Source organism: Crocuta crocuta, unplaced genomic scaffold, assembly GCF_008692635.1.
Source record: "Crocuta crocuta isolate KB4526 unplaced genomic scaffold, BGI_CrCroc_1.0 scaffold193, whole genome shotgun sequence".
In the NCBI taxonomy this organism is placed as follows: Eukaryota; Metazoa; Chordata; class Mammalia; order Carnivora; family Hyaenidae; genus Crocuta; species Crocuta crocuta.
In genome coordinates, this window is record NW_027529624.1 from 3567181 (window position 1) to 3588855 (window position 21675).

At 49.5% G+C, this 21675-nt stretch overlaps 1 protein-coding gene across 2 annotated transcripts in view; it reads right to left on the reverse strand.

Moving 5' to 3' along the window:
• Positions 1 to 21675, reverse strand: part of LARGE1 (LARGE xylosyl- and glucuronyltransferase 1) — a 539966-nt gene that overhangs the window by 4329 nt on the left and 513962 nt on the right. For both annotated transcript variants that reach the window (XM_077762029.1, XM_077762030.1), the window contains one exon: positions 5271 to 5417. In XM_077762029.1, the coding sequence (XP_077618155.1) occupies positions 5271 to 5417 (147 nt within the window). The remainder of the gene's footprint in view (positions 1 to 5270; positions 5418 to 21675) is intronic.

Below are 21675 nucleotides of genomic sequence, written 5' to 3' on the forward strand. Positions count from 1 at the left end.
TATGTGGATACAGTCCTGCGGGTTGCACTGTGTCCCCCCAAAAGATGTTCCAGCTCTAACTCCCAGCACCTGTGAATGGGACCTATTTGCAAAGAGGCTCTTTGCAGATGTATCAAGGTGAGATCACAGTGGAACAGGGCAGGCTCTAATCCAACCGCTGGTATCTTTGTAAGAAGAAGAAAATTTGGATACTGAGACACACACTGGGAAGATGCCACAGGCAGGTGAAGGCAGCGATGGCAGGGAGGCTCCCACAAGCCAAGGGACACCAGAGATGGCCAGGTTTCACCAGGAGCTGGAGAGGGGCAAGGAAGGATTTTTTCCTTTGGAGGAAGAATGAACCTGCCAACACCGTGACTTTGGATTTCTGGCTTCCACAACCCCTTGAGTTGTGTTGAGCTACCTACTTTGTAGAATTTGTTATGGCAGCCTTAGGAAACTAAGCCAGCCTGTCCTGTACATCCTTCATGAACAAGGAGACTCTCACAATGAAGGGGTCAGTGAACTCGTGCACTGCTCTGTATCATTTATATGGAATGAACTGCAGGTGAGTCCACGCTGGTTATCCCTTCCAGAGAACACAGTGCCCCTGGCCTCGTACAACATTCTCCCCCTTGCGGCTGAACCTGTGACCATATCACTCCCGTGGTTATGTTACATCATACGGGAAAACGGATCCTTGTAGATGTAATTAAGTTGACCAATCAGTTGACTTTGGATTAATTAATTCCTGGGGTGGTTCTGGCTGAATCACATGAACTGTTAGGTCTGAGTTTGGAAGAGAGCAAAGAGCCATGTGTGAGCCACCTGTGGGGGCCTTGTGGCAAAAAGCCAGCAGGGGAAATGGTGACCATAGCCTTCCCAAGGGCAAGGAAAGGAAGTCCATGAGCCCAGAGTTTGGGAGAACTGCAGCCCTGCCTCCACTTTGATTTCAGCCCAGTGAGACCCCACTGAGAATCCAGATATTCCACGCCCAGATCTCTCATCCTCAGGGACTAGAAGGTAATAAATTTGTATTGTTTAAAGCTTCTAAATTTGTGGCAATTTGTTATATAGCAAATGAATACAGCCACAGAACAACAATCCTAACAAGCTAATAGTTATTAAGCACTTACTATACACTGGTTATATTATAAATATTGTATCTATAGCTTTAAATTGGTATAACTTACTCAATATCAAGTTACAAATAATAAAGATGGAGCTGGGATTCAATCCTAGACGGCCTGGCTCAAGGGCCAGGGCCCTGAGCTACTATGCTAGGTTATCTCTCCTCTGTGTCATACTTACCCATACTCTCTGGCCTATGCTACAGCAGACAGTCAATGATCAGACACGAAGGTGAATAAATAACTAACAAGTAATCTAAAAACCTGAGGGGTACTAAAGACAGAGGGCGGACAGGAGGGCATGATTCTCCTTCTGGAAGATACAAAGAGATAGCAGGAGGCTGGGAGCCTAGTGAAGGCAGTAGACCTGGCCCCAGAACAAGGGGTTAGGGAAAAAGAACACTGTAGAAGATAAAATGGAAGTGAGACAGAAGGGTAGGGCGGTACATCTTAGGGAGCTACAGAGAGGAAGGAGCTCATGGTCTAAGACTTCCACCCACCCCCATTCAGGAAGGGTCCAAAGCAAGTGAAGTTTTTTGTTTTTTTTTGTTTTTTTTAATGTGTATTTATTTTTGAGAGAGTGAGAGCAAGAGGGAGAGAGCATGCATGTGAGTGGGGCAGGGGCAGAGAGAGAGGGAGACAGAGGATCCGAAGTGGGCTTGGTGCTGACAGCAGAGAGCCCGATGCAGGGCTCGAACCCAGGAACCATGAGATCATGATCTGAGCCAAAGTCAGATGCTCAACTGACTGAGCCACCCAAGCGCCTCTAAAGCAAATGAAGTTTAAGTGAGAGTGGGCGATCCGTGTAGTCGGTGGAGCTCTGCTGGCAGGGGTGGTGGCCCCTTGCTTCCTCGTTCCCTCCTCTGAAGTCTCAGGAATCCCCCAGTGTGGCTGCACGGGCACTGACCAACATGTGGCCTTTCAGTAGGCTGTGTTGTTGGGCAACATGGCCAGGCTGGCAGAGAGCAGGGACTTGCGTCCTCAGCTCCACCATTCAGCAACTGCCTCCAAAACCACAGTCACACAATGGGAAGAAAAATGAAAGGCTGAGTCACACCACCTTAATGGAGTGTGAAAAGGCAGGATACTGCGAGATGTCAGGCTTACTCAAAAAAATCAGGCCAGGGAGGAGTTGATTTTCCATCTGTGAACTAGCCCAACAGGCAGTCTTGACATCTGAGACTTGCAGAGAGCCGGCCCAGCACAACTGGCGGCCGTGAACATGCGCTCGGCTCAAGCACGGCACAGCGGGGCCACCGCACCAGGGTCCAAAACCCACCTCCGCCACTTGGGAGCTGGGGACCTCAGTCAGCAAAGCATTTAAACGAGGCTTCACTTGCCTCTTGCATCCACTGGAGAAAAGAGTACCTATCTTGTTGAAGTGCTGAGGAACTGAAATGAGAAAATGTTTATAAAGGGCTTGGCACAGTGCTAGCATACAGCAGGCATTCAATAAATGCTCCTTCCCTAGAGGCACTTTAACAAGGCGGCTGAAAACAATGGCTCTGGAGCCTGCCTGTCTGCGTTTGAATTCTGTCACTTAGCAGGTATAGAAAACTTAGTGAATTCCTCTGTTCCCTCATTTCTTTCTCTAGATAAAATTATTAATAAATAATAATTATTATGATTCATTTCTTTCTCTAGGTGAAACAGATAATAATACCTACTTCTAGATTTCTGACAACTATGTGAATTCACACAAAGCACCCAGAGCAGTGTCTGATGTAGAGTAATTCCTCGAAATATGAAAATATTCTCATTATTCCCCTTGTTTGCCCTAACTATGATGTCAATTCACAGTGGCCTTGCTCTCCGGGATATCAATGGATCAATAGCCATCCTACTTAGAATATAAACTTGTGGCCTCCTGTGTGAGAGAGAGGAAATGGGGGGAGGGGCAGCTGGCTCAGTCCTCTCCCCCTGAGCGGGAGGGTGACTTCCCTTAGCTCAGCAGAACACTGACAATTATGCAAGTGGCTGGTCAGCACAGAACAGGGTGACATTACAGTTCACCTGCCATGAAAACACATCACAGCCTGAATACACCCCCAAGGAACCTACCGTGAGTCCAGTAGACACTGGACTTCAGGGCTTGTTCTCTGGGACCATCACCCCCAGGGAGCCTCCAAAGAAACAGAGATGAGGCGCGTGTGAGTTGCCACCTCTGAGAGATCTGGGGCCGATCTGGGGCCACTCTGCTTTGAGCAGTGGTGCTTAGACTTGAGCTGAGTGTCAGAATCACCTAGGAGATTCTCACCTGATAAGTCATCATTTGGAGGGAAGGTGACAGAAGCAACTTCTCAGAGGGAAGGTCTATAATTTAACACTTGGCCTTGTGTTTTGTGAGCTGTTGGCCAGAGCAGCAATCATGGATGCAGCAGGCCAAACCTCAGCTCTCAGGACCACACACGTGGCCTTGAAATGAGTTCTCAGATCGCCTGGGGATGGAGATGGAAGGAAAGATGCCTTGGAAATGTGCCAGGCATGGAGCCATCAGGCTATGGCATCTGTGGGAGGTTCAGACTAAGATTTTGGTCTCAGAGACTCAATTTTTACCTGTGTCTTCTAACACTGATTGGTAAGAACATTCAGGACCCAGTCCAATGGTATTAGACCTAAAAGCATTGGCTCTGCAGCTCCTAAGACCTGGTTTGAATCCAGGCTCCGCCACATACTGGCAATGTGTCTTTGGGCAAGTTATTTAGCCTCTCAGAGCCTCAGTTTCTTCATCTGTAGAAGGGGAATAATAGCTATCTTCCTCATAGATTTGTTGTGAGGATTCCATGAGTTGATGACAGTGCCTGGCAGAGGTTATATATTCAACAAATGGTACTTGTTGTTATTTCTTTCCAAGAAGAAAGAAGTCTTGGTTTTGGGGGGAGGGGTATTAAACCATTTCAGGTCATTTTCCAGAATTCTGGATACAGGAAGAAGGTTGGGGTTCAAGTCCTGGCACCAGCAGGTCCCCTCCACTCCTCAGTTTACCTGCATAGAACGTATAAAAGGATCCTCTCCAAACTGCTGAATAAATAACCTATCTCATGAAGTTGCTTTCCCAAAATTAAGCTTGTTTGAGAAAACCTTCTAGAAACTTCTGGCAACTTAATGGTAGTATGGAAACCTAAGTTATTATTACAGTATTTTTTTTATTTATTACTTCATTTATTTAAAAAAATTTTTAACGTTTATTTTTTGAAAGACAGAGAGACAGCGTGTGAGTGGGAGAGGGGAAGAAAACGGCAGGGACAGAGGATCTGAAGCAGTCTGAGGTGTAACCAGAGCCCGATGCGGGGCTCGAACCCATGAACCGTGAGATCATGACCTGAGCCGAAGTCGGTTGCTTAACCGACTGAGCCATCCAGGCGCCCCATTATTACAATCTTTTCAATAAAATTCAGATTGCCTAGAAACGTCTGATTTTTCACTCCAACGTGGTGTTGGCCATTCTTACACTGTTCAAAGCGGAGGCTTCTCTGTAAAAACGTGAGCAGTGGCTCTCTGACTGTTCTGTCATGAGACCAGGAAGGACTCGTACTTCCCCTAAGGGCACTACACTTATTGCCACAGCCCGTTTCCGGAGTCGGAGCCCCTTCCCACCCTGTGCAGGTGTGCACACCCCCTGGGCACCGTGGCCGGGTGGCCAGCTTGCTTCCCTGCGGTGCTCTGAAGGATTTCAGGAACGTGGAAAATCAGGCAAGTGAGAGACTTGTTCAGACCTGTCACTTGGGCAACAGGAAAGTCAGCTGCCCCATCCTAGCCTGAGGACCTTGGGGGACAGACCACTCACAGAAAAAGGAAAAGGGGGACAGGCAGCCATCATGCTAACAGGACGAACCCATCTCCCACATGAATGAAGGAACAAACAGACCAAAGAGAATTCAGAGACAGGTGACAGGATCAGGAATAAGCTGAAGCCACCCGATGACCAGATCCTTCCATCTGGACACGTGATGTCCACCACCCACATGCAAAGCAGAGCCCACGGCAGGTGGGAAGAGAAAGAATGTTTCAAAGACCAAGCTGGGGGCCAGCGGTGCTTCTTCTGGCCTTAAAATGGTCTAAAGTGGCAACAAATGGCTGGGCCAGCAGCTCTGGTGCCTGGGTTTCCAGGACCTAGAAGGTCCCAGACCCCCCCCAGGGATGGCACTGAGGGCGACTCACCTGAATGTGAAGAGGGTCCCCATATCCAGCATTGACAGCAGCTCTGCCTTGGACTTGGGGAAAGAGAGCCGGTAGCGCAGTGTCTCGAACGCAGGGACGATCATCGCTTTCTTGGTGCTGGCAAGGTCAAGCTGGATGACGGACTTCCTGGAAAAAGAGGGCAGGCAGAGACAGGGTCTCGTGATGGCAGGCAAAGGCCTTTCCCACGTGAAGGCAGGGAGGGAGTTGACACAAAGGGGTGGAGGGCAGAAAGCCTGAGTCAAACTCAGTTTAAAGACGGGGAAACTGAGGCCCGGGGAGGCAAAGCGGCCAGTCCAATACCACTCAGGAGTCCAGAGAAGAAATGTCGCCTTGGAGTCAAGTGCGGAAGGCAGGTCTCCAAGAACTCCCAGGGTCGGGGGTGGGGGTTGGAGCCCAGCCTGCAGGAGACACTGGGCGGGCCACACGCTGCTCCTGGGCCACTGGCCACACGGTGGCGTCAGACGTAAAGCTGATGAGATGATCACCAACCTGGGCATGTCTAGGTCACTGCTCTTGGACTCCTCAACCCCTTGAATCCCCCAGACGCTGAACCTTTAGACTCGCCAGACCTGCCCCTTGCAGCCAGCACCTAATACAATAGAGCTTTGGCATTGCATTTGAGGCTGGGACCTTCTCCATTCTCTTACTCGCTCCTACCCTTGACCCTGGCCTTCTGCTCGACTCCCGTGAGACTCTGCTCTTGCCCTTCTAAGTTCGTCTCCCATTGCCTAGCTCCATGGCCACCATGTGGCAGGGGAGAAGAGCAGCAGGTTAGTAATGGACACAGAAAAACGATGGGTCTTGCTGTACCCGGCAAGTAATTTAGCTTCTTACTACCTCAGGTTCCTCCTCCTTAAAATGGGACAATGATCTCTCCCTCCTGGAGCTGTTGTGGAGGCTGAACGAGGTAATACAAATACAAATACTGTTTGGCACACTTAGCACGTGGCTGACTTGTAGCAACAAATGGTCACCATTCTACTACAACACTATCATTATCCCCTGCTTTGATCTCCCTATGAGCCCTTTTGGCCACAGCTTTGCTGCTTCATTCTGGCTTCCTGCTCCGACCACTGATTCTTGGGTCTCAATGCCAACTATTTGCTTATCATCTCCGAAGTAGAGAAAGCAGTCTTCCTTGAGGGGGAATTGAGGCACTGGAAGGCATTTTGCAAAATACTGGAAGCAGCAGCTCTCCATGGCAATGCAACTTATCGCGGTATTATTAAAGTCAGTTCACTCAACACAGCGCTGAGCCTACGCATAAGGAGGGACTGGTCTGCAAAGGGCAGTCATGGTCATGCTACCAGGAAGTAACTGTGTCAGCCCAGGCCAGCGTGGGGCAAGCACAGAGCCGCAGTTTGACAAAGATGACACAGGGTTTGGTATCCGTGAATGATGAGGTCACAATAGGGACAGGTCTCAGAAGCTACCCTTGCTTAAGGGGTGGCACCAGTGTCCCCTTGAGTAGAGGTGGCTGAGAGATGGCCCAGAAGATCATTTTAGAATGCTCTGCATATCATTTGTAGTTCATTCTTTAGGATTCGGCTTGTGTTATGTTAACTATATACCGAATCATATATGGCCCTGATGGCACTATTTCTGGGGAGACGCAAAGAGGATGACACCAAGATAGAATCTGGGTGAGCTATATTTAGCCAGTTGGAGAATGAGCCGTCTGAGTCAGACAGCTTTGGTCTGTGTTCCTCTCCTGCTTTGTCTCTCCGAACAATGACTTCACAGTTTTCAAACACCAAAGATTCCCTCATCCACGGCCAAGCATTCTCTTCTATATCAACCCCATATTAGACATCGGCAGAACTGAGGCTTGTCACCTTTCCTCCAGGAAAACTAGATACCTTGTCTACTGGTTCTGGGTGTCGAGGATGGGACACAGAGGTCTACAGGCAGAGCCCCCGCGACTACGGAAGCAGGGGTTGGGGAGATCCCCTCCCCCCCACAGCACAGATGGATAGTTGCTACTCATTCAACAATCACTGAGCACACCTACTATGTGCTAGGCACTGCGCTAGGCACTTGGAGACACAGGCTGGACAGAACAGGCAGCATCTTTCTTGCCTGGTACTTACATTCTTGTCTCAAATATCTCAGTATGCTAAAAGCCCAAGATTGCATTTGCAGGTAATTGTGTTAAGATAATTGGAAAAAGCGTGGGAGGCCAGTAGCGCTGAACCACAAAGGGACGGGCAAAGCGTGCATGCGCATCCACAACAGAGATCCAGGAGTGCGCGTGTCACTGTCTCCATTACTGTTATAATCACGGTCACGGTGGCCACTTCTCAGGCTGCCTGCTCAAAGACAATTCCCTTTGTCATCGTCTCTGTGTGGAGGAGTGGCTCCCAGAACACATGGCCACAGTAGTGTTCAGGGGCAGACACCTGACTCAGGTTGAGTGAATCAGCTTCTCCCTCTTGGGAATTTGAACGGAGGTGCAGAAACCTAAGAGCTGACATGCACTAATGTCAGACAGTACTCCAGAGGCTTCTGAACTTCTAGACTTTTAAAAAACATTTTTATTTATTTTTGAGAGACAGAGAGTGTGAGCAGGGGAGGGGCAGAGTGAAAGGGAGATACAGAATCCGCAGCTGACTCCAGGCTCTGAGCTAGCTGTCAGCACAGAGCCCGACACGGGGCTCGAACCCACAAACCATGAGATCATGCCCTGAGCCGTGCTCTAAGCTGATGCTGGAAGCTTAACCGACTGAGCCACCCAGACGCCCCGAGGCTTCTGAACTGCTGAAAAGGAGCCCAGAGCTGCCCAGATTAATTATGGTCTCAAGTATTGGTTTTCCAGATTCTACTTTGATTCCATAAGAAGTACCACTTGACTGGTTTTTGTCTTGTTTTCCTTTGATTTCTTTCCATTTTAATTAAGCTGCCTACCATTGGTTTCTCTTGCTTGCCACCAAACCGCCCTGATCGATATGTCGCAAGGCCCAGAGTAAGCAGACCCAGTAAGCAGCATGCATGCCTCACGAAATGCAGTCTGAAAAAGCCTTATTTCCCTCGCAGAGAAGAGCATCAGATTCTGGAGTGCTTTCTGCAAATTCCCTCTAATCTCCCTGAAACACAAGCTGCCACAAAGATGGATTTGTCACTAGCTAGGTCCATTACAGATTCCGTTCAGAGAGGTTCTGATATTGATGTACTGAATGGGTCTCGTTACAAAGTTGTTTCATCAATAAAGTGGTCCCAGGATACTGACTCTGAACACATCCACTCACTGACGTGGCAGTGATAGTCTTGATCCTTCCACACGGTTTCCTTCCCTTGCTGGGGGTTTACGGACCAACCTGGGAGTGCACAATGTGCCTCCTCTATTTATCTGGAAAGTGAGTCCTACAGGAGATGGAGTGTTTCAAATGCAGAATCTTCAGGAACAGAGGGGAAGTATAGTGAGGTGAGAAGGCTAGGTTGGGAGCCGAGAGCTCTGAGTTCTGGAGGCAGCCCCGACAGACCAAGGGACTTTTGGTTACTTCATTCACTCCTCCTGGAATGCTACATCTAGATTAACACTGAAGATTCTAGAAGGCAGTCTGGTATAGTAGCAATGACACACACTTAGTTTCTAGCTCTAACTCTAGAAAGTGACTTGAACCATTCTGAGACTCTGAATTCATGCTCTTGTTAAATATTTTGGTGAGGAAAAGCACACGTGCACATGGGAGTACTGGGTGCCATGCCTAGCACACATTAAGAACTGGTTCAGGGGCGCCTGGGTGGCTTTGTCGGTTAAGCGTCCGACTTTCGCTTAGGTCATGATCTCGTGGTTCGTGGGTTCGAGCCCCACATCGGGCTCTGTGCTGACTGCCAGCTCAGAGCCTGGAGCCTGTTTCGGTCTGTGACTCCCTCTCTCTCTGACCCTCCCCTGCTCACGCTGTCTCTCTCTCTCCTAGAAATAAATAAAAAACATAATAATAATAAAAAAAGAACTGGTTCAGCCTATGACGGTTGCTTTTATGTACCAACTTAGCGAGGCAATGGTGCCAGCTGTTTGGTGGAACCACTCATCCCGATGTTGCAGTGAAGATGTTTCGTGGCTATAAATAACGTTTACAATCAGCTGACTTGAAATAAAAGGCCCTTACCCGCAACAATTTCGGTGGGCCTCATCTAATCAGTTGAAGGCTGTAAGAGCCCAAAGTGATCTTTCCTGGAAGAGACTGTGCCTCGTGACTATAACATCAAAATCCTGCATGAGTTTCCAGCCTGCTGGCCTGTCTTACGGATTTCAGGCTTGCCAGCCTCTGCATTTCCTTAAAACAACTATCCATCTTTGTTGATACTGTTCCTCTGAAGAATCCAGATTGATACATGGCCCTTGCTTCTTGTCCAAGACTCCTTCAAAAATATTCCCAAGCCCACTACAATATTTTTGGACTGAGAAACTCTGTTTTGTTTGTTTGCTTGTTTATGTTTGTTTGAGAGAAAGAGAGAGAGAGCAGGCATGAGCATGCAGGTGCAGGGGAGGAGTAAAGAGAGGAAGACCGGACCCCAAGCAGGCTCTGTGCTGTCACGGCAGAGCCCGACATGAGGCCCAAATCCACAACTGTGAGATAATAACCTGAGCCAAAATCAAGACTGAGGTGCTTAACCAATGGAACCACCCAGGCACCCCTGGACTGAGAGACTCTTAAAAGAAACCTCACTTAGGTCGCTAGTGAAGTAGTTCAGAAGCCTGTGCGGCACATGCAAATGACCTGGGGCCAGCTGGCACTGGGTCCAAATCCTGCCTGCCACTCTCTTATGACCTGGGGCAGGATACCCCATTTCTCCTGCTCACAGCTTCCCCGTCTACCAATCAGGGTTGCTGAAAGGGTGAAGCAAACAGTCCCTCTAGAGCCCGACCCAGTGTCTGACTTAGAACAGCTGCTTCACAAACAACCCCATTCCCCCTTCCGGCTTGGCTTACTGATGGGCCTGTCACAGGAGCTGCGTCAGTGCAGAGGAGGCAGGAAAGACAACACTCACAACCGGGGCAGGACTCTGGCTGCCAACCTGCTTATCTACGGAAACAGAGTGTATTAGATCTCCATCTCCAGCCAGCTCTCTGGGTCCTACTTCATGTCCAAACAAGTCAGGCGTTCCCAGCAGAGTTAAGTTCAGCCCCTCCGATCTGGTGGAGCTGACCCGGGGAGGGAGACCATGCGCCGGGGAGCGTCTGTCTTCAAGGCCCCCTAGTCCTTTCTTCTGCACATTTTCCTTCGGGGTCTCCCCACAGCTTGCTCAAGTCTGCAGATACTTCCTAGCCTGCTGTGCTCCTGCCTGGGAAAAGTGGCAAGTGGGGAGAGGAGGTGATCAGCAAGGATTCCTATACCAACTGAGGGGGTGGCAGAGAGCAGACTGTAGGCTCTCCCGGGCTCGGCGTCATATCAAAGAAGCAGCACGAAAGGGTACACTGTTAGGTAGACGGGTTTCCTGGGGTTTCGAATGACCAAACTCTAAGACTGATCCTGACAGTACATGGTGCATGTACACATCCATACACACGAACACACACACACACTCCACTGCCATCTCTCTCCCCTTTTCACCCCATCCTCTGCCCTAGAGGCAGGTCTGTCACCAAGGAAATAGGTGCCAGGCATGAAGAGTTTATGGGAGAGCATCTCAGAGAAATAAGGAACAGTGTGCTGAAGAGCTCTTCCGACTTCACCCTGTCAGTGGTGAGGACGGGGCTTGGGCTGCTTCGCATCACATCCTGGCTGATTACTTATTCTCTCTGTGCCAGTGTCTGTGTCTGTGATCATGAGGGTGGTGACAACAGCATTAATCTCAGAGGGGCTCTGTGAGGACCACACAGCATTTAAACAGAGCCCTGCAGACAGTAAGCATTCCGTGCACGCCGGCCGCGAGCATGACTGCCCACCCATCTTTTCCCGGCGGCTTGACCGAGGTCAAGGCTGGAACCAGCACTGGCCAAGGTCTGACTTGACTATGCATCTGTTCACGTCCTCAGTCATCCCACCTTGTGCCAGAGGCTGTGTAACTCCTTGGGAAACATTAGCAAATGCAACAGGCAGACCTTCCTGTCCTCAAGGAGCTGACGTTTCCATGAGGGAGATGCAACAGTAAGGAATTACTTTCGGAAAGCAAGAATTTCTGTGAGAGAGGATGGAGCTGGGGAAGGGGTGTGAGGAATGCCAGGGGTGCGGAGTGGGTTGCAATTTTAGATAGGATGGTCCAGGAAAGCCTCATGGAGAAGGATGTGAAGAAGTCACGTGATCTGGGGCAGGAGCTTTCCAGGCTAAGGAAGCAGCCAGTGCAAAGGTCCTGATGACAAGAACACAATAAGGAACAGGGAGAGTCCCAAAAGTGGGGCCAGGGAGGCAATGAGGGAAGGGGTGCTTCAGGTCACATGCGGTCATGCAGCTCACTGAAGGCTGAGGTGGCTAAGAGAACGGCACCCCCCTCTCCTCTGAAGGTGTCTGTGTCCTAATCCCAGAAACCTGGCGACATGCAACCTTTTGTGGCTAAAGTCTTCACAGATGTGATTAAAGATGCTGAGAGGGAAAGATGATCATGTTTTACTTGAGTGAGTCCTGTGTAATCACAGGCGTTCTGATAAGAGAGAAGCAGGCGGGTCAGAGTCAGAAAGGAAGATGGGATGATGGAAGCGGGGGTGGGGGGGTGAGGTGGTCATGAGCCACAGAATGTGGATCCCCCTAGAAGGCAAGAAACATTCTCCCCTAGAGCCTCCACAAAAGAACACGGCCTGTGGATGCCTTGATTTCAGCCCTGAAAGGCTGGTTCTGATCCTGACCGCCATAGCTGCAAGGTAATACATTTGTGTTGTTTTCAAGTGCGTTTGTGGTAATGTGTTACAGCAGCCACAGGAAACCAATACAGACGTCTTGGGATTTTACTTGGTGAGACGCAGAGCCACTGGGGACTCTGAGCTAAGAGCTGAGACGAACTGCTTTGTATATTAAAAGGATCCCTCTTCGGGCACCTGGATGGCTCAGTCGGTTAAGTGTCCAACTTTGGCTCAGGTCATGATCTCACGGTTCGTGGGTTTGAGCCCTGCGTCGGGCTCTGTGTTGACAGCTCATTGCTTGGAGCCTGCTTCGGATTCTGTGTCTCCCTCTCTCTGACCCTCCCCTGCTCACGCTGTCTCTCTCTCTCAGAAATAAATAAAAACATTAAAAAAAAAAAAAAAAAGAATCCCTCTAGGGGTGCTTCAGTGGCCCAGTCAGTTGAGTTTCTGATTCTTGACTTCAGCTCAGGTCATGATCTCAGGGTCATGGGATTGAGCCCTGTATCGGGCTCCTTATGGAATGTGGAGCCTGCTTAAGAGTCTCTCTATCTCTCCCTCTGCCCCTCTCCCCTGCTTGCTTTCTCTCTCTCTCTCTGGCTGCTGTGTTGGTAAAAGGTTGCAGTGCTGCACAGGCAGAAGCAGGGAGCTTGGTCAGGAGGGTCCTGGGGTGACAGGTGAGCCAGCTTGGACCGCACTAGTCACAATGAAGGCGCAAAGAACTGGCCTCATTTTGAGCCAGTGGGACTTCATAACCCTGGGCATGGGCTGTGGAAGTTTGGAGTGTCAGATGGGACACGAGCCTTGCATCATGGGAAGACAAGTTGCCATCGGTAGAGATGCTGGTGTGGGCTTTTGGGTGAAGAGACTTCAGATTTGAACAGTTCATATGAGATGCTCATGGGAGAACTAAGCAGAGGCACCGAGAAGGCCATTGGGACATACGAGTTTTGAGGTCAAGAGACAGGGCTGGGTGGGGGGCGGGGCTATGGGGATCCATGGAGGTTGCATTTAAAGTCACGAGACTGAACAACATCACCAGGGGAGGGTGGAATGAGAAGTAGCCAATGATGAGAATTACACAGAGGGACTAATACGGTCGAAGAGCCACCAGGAGACAGGGATGCACTTCGTAAGCCACGAAGAAAGAAATGCGGGAGCCATCAGTGGTCAAATGCTACAGAGGAGTCAAGGGGAGACGTGGGGGCTGACCACTGGATTTCGGCAATGTGGGTTCTCCCTCGATGGCTGCCACCTGGACCCAAAGCAGCAGCCAAGACCAGCTAATGGGTGGGTGTGAGGGCCGTGGCCACAGGGCATGGCCTGCCCCTACTTCTGCAGAAACGAGCCAAGGCAACATAAGAGAAAAGTTGAATCACTTGTCAGGAATAGGATCCACGTCACCAAGCTGGCCCCTCGTTCCCCACCAGGCATGCATGCTGGTGGTCAGAAGAGGGTGACCTCGGTGGATGCAGGGTTGTTCAGAGAGGCTGGGGAAACTCACCAAGAAACGGGGACCTTATACTTGGCAAAAATATACAACCTTGTTGTCATGAGTATCTTTGTTGTAAAAATGTTTAGTTTTACCTTATGTGATTAGAGGTTGGAAAGAACTGACCCACATGGTACAATGGAGAGGAAATAAGTAAAACCTCCCGACTGACACCTGACCTCTTAACAGTGCGCTGGAAGCCAGGAGAAGAGGCCATGTTTTCCAGTCAGACCCTCTAGGGGTCCCACAAACGGTCACAATTTGCCTGAAAATGGGACTTGAGTTACTTGCCAATTTCCCTGAAAGGCTTAGCCAACTCCTTCCTCTCTACTTGTCTGTATCTGCTCTATTCAGAATTCCCTGTACAAATTCTTCCTCTTTCACAAGCATGGGCTTAGACACTGTCAACTCCATTCAATGTCATTTTTAGGAAAACAAAATGAGAAAAATAATGTACCTCCAATGTAAATAAAAAATAAGAGGAGCGTCTGGGTGGCTCAGTCGGTTAAACATCTGACTCCTGATTTTGGCTCAGGTCATGATCTCATGGTTCGAGGGTTTGAGCCCCGCATGGGGCTCCACGCTGACAGCACAGAGCCTGCTTGGAATTCTCTCTCTCTCTCTCTCTCTCTCTCTCTCTCTCTGCCCCTCCTCTGTTCATGCTCTCTTGCTTTCTCAAAATAAATAAAGATTATACAAATTTTAAAAAATGAGACAGCACAATCATGTCTGAACAGAAAGAAATGGTTTTGGAATTATCTCCTGTTTTGGTCTGTCTATATTGGGTAGGAGGGAGGGGGTCACAGTGCAGGGCAGACAGGATGGTCGTGGACAGCGGACATCAGGTGTCAGGACTGGGCAGGCAAAAGGGAGAAGGGCGGGGAATGGGATGAACCAGGATCCACACCCTGCACCGAGATGCTCTTCAACCCCCGCTGTGTGGCAGCCACGTGGCATTGCGGCATCCACGTGGCCAGGAATCCTGAAGTTTCAAGAGGAGCTATCTAACGTTACTTCAATGCATTTGAGGGCTGAATGTCTCTCAGGGGAGCGCCAGTTTGAAGGGAGGCCGAATACGAAGAAAAATTATGATCTTTATTTTAAAAAAGCTTTTTTTAAAAGTTGATTTATTTTGAGAAAGAGATTACAAGTGAAGAAGGGGCAGAGAGAGACGAGGGGAGAGGGAATCCCAAAGAGGCTCTGCACTGTCAGCACAAAGCCTGATGCAGGGCTTGGACTCATGAACTGTGAGATCATGACCTGAGCTGAGCTCAAGAGTTGGACACTTAACTAACTGAGCCACCCAGGCGCCCCAAGCATGAGCTTTTCCAGATCCTATCTTAACTCTACTCCTTCACTAATTATATAATCAGGGGCAATTTGTCCAATTCTCTGGGCTTTTGTTTCCTTATCTTGATAATAAATATTTTACAGACTTGATTATTAACAGAACTGAGATAATCCACTGATTAATTAATGGATATTTATGAAGCTAGGCATAGAAATAGAGCAGAGAGCTGAATGAACAGATATAACCTCTGTCCGTATGGAGCTCAAAGTTCAGGGAGGGAGGAAGACAGGAGAGTAGGGCTCTCTGCTGCAGAGTCAGGGAGAGTTTCCCACCACTGTGGTTAGCTGCTTAGGGGAGGGGCTCGAAATATTTGCAAAGCTCTGAAAATGAGAAAGCATGTAAGACTGGGGAAACTGAATTTCTTAGAAATGCCTGGTACATTCATTGTAGGTCGCCAATAGACGGTAGTAAAGAATGCTTATGTATGTTCAGTATCAAACATCTTAAACACTTTATATGCTTCACTTCTTGAATCATGACCACAGAGGACACAGGCACTAGTATTTCCAGTTTACTGATGAAGCCATTAAGACTCCAAGAGGTTGAGCAATTTTCCCTGTAACCCAGCTGGCAGGTGCAATCACCATCATCACATCATCATTATCAAGTGAAGATGATGACAATCGCTATTTTAGTTAAGGTGGCACCAGCTTAGAAATAACTGGGAAAGATCAATAATCACGGGGTCTATCTCAGCCAACTCTGTTAATGTGGGGACTTTGCAAGTGGAGCACTGAGCTTCTTGGAGTCCATGGGTCAAGGCAGCTGTTGGAAGAGTGGGCGGGAATGGGAAGGAGGGAGATGCGGTCGGCAACAGCCCCCGTGCTTATCCTCGCGGCAGACCCTTCCTCACAGCAGCTAGGTGGGGTGGCGGCCAGAACATGTGGGAGCCTGGAGATGTGTGCACCGATGTACTGGCTTACTGAGCCTCCGACACTGGTGATTTCCTTTCTTCAGACCAGTGGTGTCTGCCATTGACCCTGGATCCGGCTAAGGTCAGCAGTGTCCCTTCATTGTCAAATCTGACAGACTTCTCGGGGCGCCTGGGTGGCTCAGTCGGTTAAGCGTCTGACTTTGGCTCAGGTCATGATCTCACGGTTTGTGGGTTTGAGCCCCACGTCAGGCTCTGTGCTGATGGCTAGCTCAGAGCCCGGAGCCTGCTTCGGATTCTGTGTCTCCCTCTCTCTCTGACCCTCCCCTGCTCATGCTGTCTCTCTCTCTCTCTCTCTCTCAGAAATAAATTTAAAAAATGTTAAAAAATTTTAAAAATCTGATAGACTTCTCCATTCCCATCTTCCCTGACTCCTCTCTCATTTGGTGCTAAGACCACACCCTCTGCCCTCAGCTGGGGAAACTCCATCCCAGAATTTCTGGAGAGAAGCTTCCCCCGTTTCGGCTTTGATCAGGGAATTGCTATGGGCATCAGCCTTCCTGGTGCTGGTTATCATTTGGGTACCTCTTGTTGCCTCTACCCCTTGGGCAGGGGTGGGAGGGAATCCTCGATCTCTGCCCGTGTGAACTTCTGCTCCCATAACAGAATTGGCTGGGCTGGTATTTTGTGGCAGTGCGATGAATGGCTGGGGCCAGTGCTGACGGGTGACAGACGCAGGGAACCACGGGCCAAAGGCACTGGGGCTGCCGTCAAAATGCCAGGAGAGAAGGAGGCTCATCAGCTCTCGGAGCCTCGCATTTGCACAGCCCAGTCCGTGGCATCTGATGTCAGAGAGCACACTGTTTAATCAAACCTCAGCTGTAAGGAGTCCAAGCAGCTCTTACGGGTTCCTGGGGACTTAGGCGAAAGCCATATTAAAAAGGGATTGGAGGCAGGAAAGAAACTGGTGCTGGAATGTGCAGCTGAATCTGAAACCCCAGAATGGCCTCACCCCTTCTCTGAAGGCTTTGTGTGCGGCCAGCAGGAGGGGCTTGGTCCCCCGCACCTCTCCTGCCCACCTCTGCTGGCCTTGATGCACCCTTTGGATGATGGGCCCACATCTTCTTTGGGTCTGCTTCTCTCTGGACTGTTCTGCTCGCTGGGGGAGGCAGCAGCGGTCACAGCATGCAGACAGCCTGGGTGTGTAACCTGTCAGCTCTGCTGAGGTAGACACACAGCTTGTCCATGGCTGTGTATCTAGCTCCGGCACACAGCAGGTGCTCAATAAGTGTACAGAGAATGAAAGAATCAGTCTGTGGTTGTCCTATGGAAGAGAGGATGGTATTGTGAAGACCGTCCTTTGGAAATGACGAAGCTTCCCAAACTGGGTTGAAATTGTCCTGCCACTTAACCCACAGGACCTTTGGGCACATTTATCTTCTGCGTGTTAATCTTCCTGCTCGGATGATGGGAATGGAAGCCCTGAGCACTGACCGGGCTGCCACAAATAAGAGTGAGTACCTAGCACAGCACCTGGTACACAGAAGACACTTGTAAAGCGCTCCTTCCTTCCCTGTTCCTTCACAGACTGTTGTGCGGTCACCTTCTCGGATGCTATTCTCCGGGAGAACAGGGGCAAGGCTGGGCTGGTCCCTGCTCAAAGAGAAAGCCTAGGCACACGTCTGAGGCTCACCCACCCTTTTCTGATTTCAGCTTCTTCCTGGAGCTTGTGGGTGGGCAGGGGGCAAGCCAAACCCATGAGCGAGCTGACAGATGGTGAGAAGCGACAGGCTAGGGTGGCCACACGTGTGACCAACCAGGGAGGGGCAAGCAAGGGCTTTTGTGGGCGCACAGGGGCGGCATGTGAGAGGAGGGAACATGAGGCACCGTGACACCTGGCAACCCCTCCTTCCCTCGGTGGGATACGTGTGACAGTCCCCAGGCACTCCTGGCTGCCCAAGAACAAAGGAAAGGAGGGAAAACAAATGGTTAACTGATAGAGATCATCTCATGCAGGACCTGAGTCTCTATCAGTTTACAAATGTCTTGGTAAATTACAAGAAAAAGGCAATCTTCTCAACAGGCTAATCTCCAGAAACCTGTGGACTCAGTTTCCTGGAGCCCCAACGTCACCCTCCCTCCCACAGAGACATGGGGAACAGGCAAGAAGGGAATGGTAGGTAAAGTTCCATTTCTTTACAACCTGTAGCCCAGGGACAGATACTTGAGACAGAACACAGAGTCACACACTTCTCCAGCAACCCTCCTGTCTTAATATTAATGTCTTACTTACTGGAGGGAAAACAACTTTAAGTGGACAAGAGCATGGCTTCCAGTATCCTAGGAGTCTTCTGTAGCATAGAAAGTCCATTTGGAATTTTCCCTTTTTTTTGCCTTTACCTCCCCCAACTCCCTAGTATACAATTTTTTAAAAATGTTTGTTTATTTTGGAGAGAGAGAGAGTGTGTGAGCAGGGGAAGGGCAGAGAGAGACAGACAGACAGAATCCAAAGCAGGCTCCAGGTTCTGAGCTGTCAGCATGGAGCCAGATTTGGAGGCTCAAACTTATAAACCACGAGATCATGACCTGAACCCAAAGTTGAATGGTTAACTGAGCCACCCAGGCGCCCCAACTCCATAATATATAAATGGTCACCCCTAACACTTATAATACAGCTCTTTCTGCCCACAGGTCTTCTCCCCGTGCTTTAATAAAATCACTTTTTTTGCACCAAAGATGTTTCAAGAATTCTTTCTTGGCCATCAGCTTTGGACCCCCACCACTCTACAATCCTATTGCGTGCGTGCGTGCGTGCGTGCGTGCGTGCGTGAGAGTCTCAGGGAGGTGAGGAGAGGAGAGGCCCCTGTCTCCAGCTGCACCCCTATCCCCCCACACACCCCTTAAACCATCTACCTTCAGTAGCACGAGATGTAAGCATGGCTTTAACCACAGCGCTGGGGCTCTGAACCAGGTTCAGGTTCACCTGAACCACATCTCTGAGGACTTAGCAACCTCCCTGAGGGAGGGGAAGGCAGGAGCAGAGAGCCGCTGTCCTGGTTACAGTGCTGATAACCTTGCAGAAAGACCCCACCCAGCCAGCCCTGCTTCCTCTCTGAACAGGGAGGCAGGTAAGAGGGTGTGCTGAGACTCTATTCTAATTGCCTAGGAAATGAGCTCCTGGCTGACAGGCTTCCAGGAACTCTGTGTGGACAACAGCAAAGACTTGCAAATGAGGGTGACCAGGCTGCCCATAGAGAGTGTGACTGTAAAATATACACATAATGGATGAGGTCTGGAGAGCCTGGGGCTCCCAGGCCCCAGCAAGATCCCGTGGCTCCTATACTGATGGCATTAACATATCCAGAGAGAGCACCTGTCAGTCAGAGAGGGGTAAGGAAGAAAGAGAAGCTGAAAATGAGTTTTGGGGGCAAATTCTTAAACAATTTAATCAGTATAGTTACAGAGCCACGCTCCATGCTAGGGACTCCATATTCGCCACCTTAGGTAATTCTCAACATCCCTACTGACCCCTATTGAATCACCCCATGGCCTTCATGTTTACTGTTAGCTATCAGGGCTAAACTTGGGGGAGCGCTTTCTCTGTGTGGTCACTGTGTTAAGTGCTGGCTGTGGGTGATGGGGGGTGGTCAATACCCCTGAGGTTAGGAAGGTAGCTTTGGGGCAGGTTGCCTGGATTCACGGCCTACCTGGACCCTCACCAGCTTGTGCTCTGGAGCCACAGTTTTCTCTTCTGTGTGTGGTGGGGTTGGGGGTGGGGGTGAGGCTTAAATGGGTTATCTCACGCAGAGGTGAAGACACCTCTCCAGTGCATGGAATGCACTTGACAAATACAACCCATGATGATGGGCATGGCCATCATGGTGGTGGTGGAGATGGGCCCATCAGGCAATGTGAGCAATAAACAGAGTAAGTGTTGAACCCTTGGGATAAGCCCAAGGTAAGTGAGTGGTCCCCTTGGCAATGCCGTGCCTGATGGCATGCTTTTTAGCCTAAACCACCTCGTCTCCAAAATGAGTTGTGACAAGGTGAAATGACAAGATACAGGCAGAGCGCTGGTAACAGTCCTCGGCACATAGTAAGTGCTCAATAAACGTTAAGTGTTATCGATAGAGGAGAACTAAAATGATGAATTGGCCCAAGGAAGTGCCACCTAGTCATGGCTCTTGGAAGGCGGCCAGTTGGCCTTGCTTGGTGCTACCTCGGCCTGGTCTTTTCAAATTTCTGCACTCATTCAACAAGTATTTATAGAGCAACTATGTGTGCCAGGGGAAATTTGATGCGGGAAGGTGGTTAGACATCATCCTGGAGAGAACAGAATAAAACTGAAATTTGTCATTCCTGAACGCGGTCAGAATACAGTATCCGCGCAGGGTGGCATGTTCGTCCCCTAGAAAGCAAAAGCGACATTTGCAAAGCAGATGTTTTAAGCTTCAGGCAGTGAACAAGCATGAGGATTCTGCAGGGTTAGTGAAAGAGGCGGGAAGCCTGCCTAGTCTCATGGATATTCCTCTACCCTTCTGGAAAATTCCTTGAAAATGCCACTATATATCAGGCCTCTACACCTGTTAGTCCTTCAAGTCCATTACTGACTATCCAACTCATCTTGAAGCCTTCCCTGTCCGCCACCCTGGGTCATCTAGTTGTGAGTCTGAGCTCCTGGATCTTTCTCTCTGTGTCTATATCAATAACAAGAACAGCAGCAGCATCTATAGTGGAGAGAAACACCTAGAATGTAAACCCCGTGAGGGCAGGAACCTACGGGGCCTGTACTGGCACCAAGATAGCCCCGCGCCTAGAACAGTACAGGGTCACAGCAGCCATGCGATGACAATTCAGGGAGTGAAGCATGTTCCAGCCATTTTGCCAGGTGCTGTCCAAATACTACTACATTTAATTTTCCCAGGACCTTAAGAGGGAAGAAATAATATGGTCCCCATTTCACAAATGAAGAAAAAAAATAGTGACAGAAAGTTAAGTACCTTTCTGAAGGTCAACTAAATGCTGAGAAAGGGTGCTCAGAATTGACAGGCAAGTCTCGAGATGCCTGGGTGGCTCAGTCAGTTAACTGTCCGACTTTGGCTCAGGTTAGAATCTCACAGTTCTGAGTTAGAGCCCTGCGTCGGGCTCTGTGCTTACAGCTTGGAGCCTGGAGCCTGCTTCAGATTCTGTGTCTCCCTCTTTCTCTGCCCCTCCCCTACTTGTGCTCTCTCTCTCTCTCTCTTTCTCTCTCTCAAAAATAAAGAAACTTGAGAAAAAGAAAGGCAAGTCTGAATGACTCTAGGGACAGCACTGTCACAAGGCACCATACTGCCTGGCACATAATAGGTACTCACTAAATATTTTTTTGAGTAAGTGAATATAAGCACACAGCTTCTCATTTTATAAGAAAAAAGCGGAGATGGTCATGTGAAGTCACCCGGGGGTACTAAAGCTGGCAGGCTGCAGTGGGAAGGTGGGGGTGGGGCTCTGGCAAAGAAGTCCAATTTGGAATGTTGTGAGCAGGACAGAAAATTAACTCCTGTTGTATATATTCCTGCTATCCCCCTGCGGGAGGCTCTCATTAGTCCCTTTATTAACTGAGAAAACCCAGGACTGGAGAGACTAAGCTGCCCCAAGTCACACACCTGCTCAGTGGGCCAGACCCGGGATTCAGATGCAGGTCTGCCATGCCCCACAGAATCCCACCTGACACTTCTGAAATCGAGTGAAAGCCACACATCTACCAGCTCGTTCTTTAGGAGAAACTGGCGAAGGGGTGGGGGAGATATTTCAGCAGCACTCTGCGGCTGTGTCCACGCGAATAACTGATTTCATTATTTTCCAATTGATCCGTTTGTTTTTGCTATAATATTAGCTGGTTGCTAAGCAACTGAA